At 39.6% G+C, this 6153-nt stretch overlaps 1 protein-coding gene across 1 annotated transcript in view; it reads right to left on the reverse strand.

Moving 5' to 3' along the window:
- The window catches only part of AIDA (axin interactor, dorsalization associated), a 29731-nt gene that overhangs the window by 20261 nt on the left and 3317 nt on the right, over positions 1-6153 (reverse strand). The window contains exon 2 of the mRNA XM_023520112.1: positions 1856-1925. Coding sequence (XP_023375880.1) covers positions 1856-1925 — 70 coding nt within the window. The remainder of the gene's footprint in view (positions 1-1855; positions 1926-6153) is intronic.

Consider the following 6153-nt stretch of genomic DNA (forward strand, 5'->3'; position numbering starts at 1 on the left):
AGAGGGGTCCAGGACACCTCAAAGGTAGAGGTATGAGAAGGATTTAGAGATCCCTGTTGCCATTGTTTAATGTTATTTAATCCCTCATTTCGTATGTAAGGAAATGAAGGCGCAGGGCCAGGGCCAGTGCTGAACACCGAGTCCTCGGACTCCAGACCGCAGGCTCGCTCATCTGGGCCACGCTGCCCCCGGGCCTTAGAAAGTATAAGGTCTGTGTGTCTGTGTCTGTGTTAGCTGAAAGGAGACGGCAGCCAGGTGGCTGACTAAGAAATGACGGTAATTAAGGAATAAACAAATAGGATTACCAAACACCAGCTTCACCTTAGAAAGCGAAAGAAAATTAAGAAAATGTTATTTTTTTTTCTCACTAGTCTAATCATCACATAACAAAGCTCATTTCTTGATGGCATTTAAAAAAAAATTTTAGTATGTTTTACTTCGGTCCAATCACTTTGTACGTGATGTTGCTCACAGTCCCTACACCTAAGGGACAGAACTTGGAGACAAAGCAAACAGGTGGTTAAAATATCAGGGTCGTTAGAGTTTTAATCCCCGAAGGCTTCACACTGTTTCCACATCCGTAACACACTGTTAGCTGTTAATTTACAGGCTCAGATATTTGAGATTCTGTTTCAAAATTTAGGTGTTTTAACTCCCAATACTGTGATGCCAACTGATCACTTCCTAATCGATTCCGGGACAGATTTCACAACCTTCTAGGGGCGATAAAATATACAGTCTTTGCTCCTTTCCTTAAGCAAACCCATTATTTCTTCTGTGGTAATTATTTTCCAGGGCTCGAATCCTAAATTTTCTGAGTCTATTGTGGGTATTAATAGTTATTAAGAAAAAGAGACAAATACACATTTAAATTATAGCAACGTGTTTCTTTTTCAACACAAACAAGTATATTAGATGTAAATGTAAATCCTGAATATTTTTTAAATGCAAACATAAACTTAGGTAAGAAATATGGTTAACCCTAATCTTTGGGGATTTTTTTCTTTCCGTATTCCTATAAAAAAGAGTCAAATGAATACAGGCCTAAGGACTAAAATTCATTTATTTGGGCTTAAAGAGTATGAAAATATATATATCACTCCCACTCCCACCCCCTGCACACACACAAAAAAGAATTAAAACAGATGAAGTCACCATAGTTTTCACATCGTCTTTTTTTAAGAGATGACGGAAAATCGGACGCACTGATTTTTTTTCATTATCGACGAGACTAAAATTTGGTTTGACACTAGATACTCTGAGCCAGGAAAAAATGGCTCTCCCAAAGTAAAGCTTCTTAAAGTATCCCATTTTTCAGTGTCTCAAACAGTACAAGGAATCAGCTTGACACATTAAAATTTTAATTCAAGGAGAAAGAGCACCATTGAAACATTTTGCAACCTTATGCATTTATTCTGCTGACACATTCTTACGCCACATTCTTGAACTAATTTTTTTAGTGCTGGCTTTTTGAGGGTTGTTTGTTCTGAGAGGAGGCAGAGAAAGAGTTAAGAAAGTTCAGAGTTAAAAGTAAGTATTGAGGTGGGACGCAATTAAGCAAAATCAAACTGCAGTCTCTGAACTTGCCCACCCCCTCAACCAGGGAGGGGATGATCTCCGGGACAGTTAAGCAAAGTCTAAATGGCTGAGTAAAGAAATTCATGAAGTGAGAAATTCATTAAGTGGTAAATCATGTGGTATTTCTACTTGATCACTTAATATTTGGCAAAGCATAAGTATTACTCTTTGTACTTAAGTAGGACAGTTTTTGTTGTCTGGTTTTGCTTAATGGACTCTAAAAGACAGGACCCTTTTCATCTGGAATCGGATATATCTAGAGATTATTTTATGGTACCTTTTGTTCTTCGGTGAATTCAGAATTATTGTGTTGAGCTTGGGCCTCTTTCTGTAGATGTCTTGCTAATCTGTAAGAAAAACGTGCATTCTTTAGGATTGTAGGAAAGCGAGCTATCTCAAGTACAACAAGGTGAAACAATTTAAATCTTGTAAAAACAAACGGTGAAGTACAATAATACTTTGTTCTGTTTTCAAAGTACAAATCTATATTATCTTCATAATGAAACACTTTATACAATGACAATGACTATAAGATATAATCCTTTTCATACCATTTCAGTGGGACAAATTTCAGTTCTAGGCAGGAAAAAAGAAACCTTAGGGCTGAAAAGAATCTCAAATGGCATTCAACCCAACTTCCTTTATTTTTTTTTAATTAATTATTTTTTACACCTGCAGCACTTGGTCTTCCTAAGCGGTCTCCCATCCAAGCACTAACTAGGCCCGACCCTGCTTAGCTTCCGAGATCAGACAGGAGAGGCTTGTTCAGGGTGGCATGGCCGCGGCCCAACTTCCTTTAGCATGGATGAATTTCCTCTACGACAAGCCAACAAGCAGTTGTCCAGATTCTGCTTAAACATGTCCAGTGCACACCAATGACAGTACCAATCAGAGATGCTTTATCCATCCATCATTCATTTGCTGATAAGATTAGTCCAAATTACAGCTGTGCCAAAGTGATAATAACCAAATTATACTTCTGAAAACATTTTTCATGGAAAATAGAGAAAAAATGAAAATCATTGTTTGCCCAATTATCATACTTGAAAATAGCAGTTGGGCCGTTAGTGAGTTTTCAAACACATATCTGTGTTACGAATCTAACCCGAAAGTAAGAATCCAAAGCGATTTACGAGACAGCAAAAACCAAAGGATTGACTCTTACAACTATACCATAAAAAGATAAATAATTCAATTTAAAAATGGGCAAAGGATTTGAATAGACATTTCTCCAAAGAAGATATAAAAATAGCCAATAAGCACATGAATATCATATCATTAGTCATTAGGGATACACAAATCAAAACCACAGTGAGATACCATGACCCACTAGGATGGGTATACTTTTTCAAAAGAGAGGGAAAAATAACAGATGTTGGCAAGGATGTGAAAAAAGTGGAACCCTCAGACAGTACTGGTAAGAACGTAAAATGGGTCAGTCATTGTGGAAATCACTCTGGCAGGTCCTCAAAACATGAAACAGAGTTACTGCATAACCTGGCGATTTCAAAATCCTAGGTAGAGTCCTAAGAAAACTGAAAACGTGTTCACATACAAAAAGACCTGTACAGCATCAGCACTATGCATAACAGCACAAAGCACAAATACCCAAAATGTCCATCAACTGATGAATGGATAAACGAAAAGGAGAACATCCATTCAATGGAATATTGTTTGGCCGTAAAGAGGAATGAGGTACTGACACATGCGACGACACGGATGGACTTCAAAAATATCACGCTAGATGAAAGGTGCATGTAAAGACCGGGTATCACATGCTTCGATTTACGCCAAGTGTCCAGAATAGACAAATCTGTAAAGACACAATGCAGATTAGCGGCTGCCAGGGGCTAGAGTGTGCATATGAAGTGACTGCCAATGAGCACAGGGGATCTTTCTGCGGTGAGGGAAACGTTCTAGAATTCGATTGTAGTGATGGTTGCACAACTTGGTGAATTCACTAAAAATGTGTTGAACTGCATATGTAAAACGTAAATTTCATGGTATGTAAATTATATCTCAGTAAAGTTATTTTTAAAACATTTTTTAAATCCTAACCAAAAAAATAATAATTTTCTAAATCCATAAATGATTGCGCCACTTTAAGACAAAGTGAGACATGACTATATCCGCTACGGTACAATCCACATACTTTGGCTATCAGATGAGCAGGTAAAAAAGTTGCCATTCTATCAGTAAAGGTGAGAAACCAACCTGATATTCTTCTCTAGCGAATGACGTCACCTTTCAAGGGTACCTACCCTTGAAAAATCAGGACTGTTCTCAAGGGGGAAGTTTGAAATGCGCTTTAGGCACATGAACAAGTGACTGACAGCAACCGGAGACAGAAACCAGTGCTTGTCGAACTATCTGCAGTGAAGTTCCAGTTCTTTCCCCCCAAATCTGTTCCAGGCTAACACTTTATAAAATACGATAAAAACTATTGTGAAGATGCCAAATTGCTAAGAAGTTTCTAAATCACAGTTTCTTCATCACGCAGACCGGCACTGACATTTGGGGCACATTTCTGGGTTCCCCTGGCAGAGGCGTGGTTGAGGTGATATACGGCAGGTACCAGCCAGTCTTCACACTCATGTATTTACTTAACAAATATTTTGGGGCCATCCATGGGCTGGATTACTACCCCAGGACTGATCCTGTGAAATACCTGATTCTGAGCCACAGACTCCATACCATGCTACCGAAAATCAGGCATCATATATCCCCGGGGTGCTGAAAACAGTGGTCTGCTAAATGGAGTTGCTTTTCACTGATCATGTATATTTTCGATAGCAATTTTAGTTTTGCCATCATTTGTTTAAATGTTCCAACAGTATTTTGGCATCAACTCTTTAATGCTCCCAAGTATACTTACTCTTGAGTTGATCCATTCAACAGAATACAATAATTACATAATACCTAAATAAACAAGTATTTAATGATAGGCTAGCATACTCTGGACACTTAGGAAACAAGTGAGAACAAAACAGACAACCCCTCGGATACCCTGCCCTCAAAGAGCTTACATTCACGTGGGGAGGGACGATACACCATATGAATGTGTAACATATATTGTACTTTAGATGGTGAGAAACACTATGGGAAAAATTAAGCAGGATTGGGGGGCGGGTAGGATGAGCAAGGCTGAGGAGAGGAGGTGGGGAGGGGAGCAGGCTTCGCAATTTCAATAGGGTGGCAAAGAGGGCCCCCTGAGAATATCTGAACAAAGACCTGAAGGAGGTGCCCAAGTGACTGGAGCAGATAATGGGGAAAGAGCGTTCCAGAAAAAAAGTACAAAAGCTGTAAGCCAGAAGCTTCAGGAAACAGCAAGCAATGTGGGAGCATTTTTTAATACTTCTGTAACAGCAACATGCAATTGACCCTAAAGCACTCGGCTACACAATCGGTGCCTTGAGAGTGGAGACCTTACCCGTCTTTACATCCCAGCCCTCACTTGCTGGGTGATGAAATTGTTTAAGCGACGGCATCTTACATTAGGATCGCACCAAACATGTTCGTTACCTCCCCCAACGCCTCCCCTCCGTAAATTCGCTCCAGTATGTGGTGCCACCACGAAGACACTGCTGCCTGCCCTACTGGGAATGCGCGTTAGCCGAGACTCTTCCTCCTCTGCTCTCAACACCTTGGCGATTCTTTCCACAGCATTTGGTAGCCCCTGAACGGTCTTTTCTGCAGCCTTTCCTCCCAGATGATTCAAATAAAAAAGACAATTTGCTTTCACTTTTAAATATATTAAATTTCAACCTCATTTTATATGTAGCCTGTATGTTTACATTTAAACCAATCATTACACATTCCTATTCAAATTTGACACTGGCAGTTTTTAAAATTTGAGAACTCTGAATTATGAAGTTCAGAAGTTAGTATTGAGGTCCAACAATAGATTTGCATGTGCCTATTACTCTCATTGAGATGTTTCTAGAAGTTTCAGCTCAACAGCTTGCATATCCAATTCTCCTTTGTAATTTCAATTGGCCACGGTCTCCACTTTGCATTGAGCAGCCTGCTGCTGAGCGCCCACAGCTAAGTCCCACCCAAGAGAGGCAGCTTTACATCTGGGAGCGTAGAATGTTGGTCAACGCACAGAATGAGTATACATAGGTGCTCACTGTCTGACCGGCTGGAGTATGGAAGGACATGTTCTCTAGTTCTGAAGGAAATCTGATTTGTCCAAGTCACATACACAATGCAACTTAAATAAAGTGTCTTGAGCACTGTGTAGCAGAGCCGATAGGATCTGGAATTTTTTTTTAAATCTCAGATTTCAGTGGTATAGTTCTGTGACCCTAGGTTTCCTCATTTTGTAAAATGAGACTATTCTCACTGAGTAGTTGCAAGAGCAGGTGATATCAAATAGAAGTGCAAATCAAATGCTAGTAGTTCTTATATCGGGCAAAATGGCCCAGAGCACGGTTGTTCTCGGGTTGTTCTCGGGTTTTCTAAAACTACAATTTCAAAGTCAGTAAGATGGGGGTCGACAACATCTACACATTTAAATTACCTTAATGGTCAGACAAAAACAAAGAATTATAGTAGGGACAGGATAAACAGCTT

The sequence above is a fragment of the Pteropus vampyrus genome, unplaced genomic scaffold (assembly GCF_000151845.1).
Source record: "Pteropus vampyrus isolate Shadow unplaced genomic scaffold, Pvam_2.0 Scaffold248, whole genome shotgun sequence".
In the NCBI taxonomy this organism is placed as follows: Eukaryota; Metazoa; Chordata; class Mammalia; order Chiroptera; family Pteropodidae; genus Pteropus; species Pteropus vampyrus.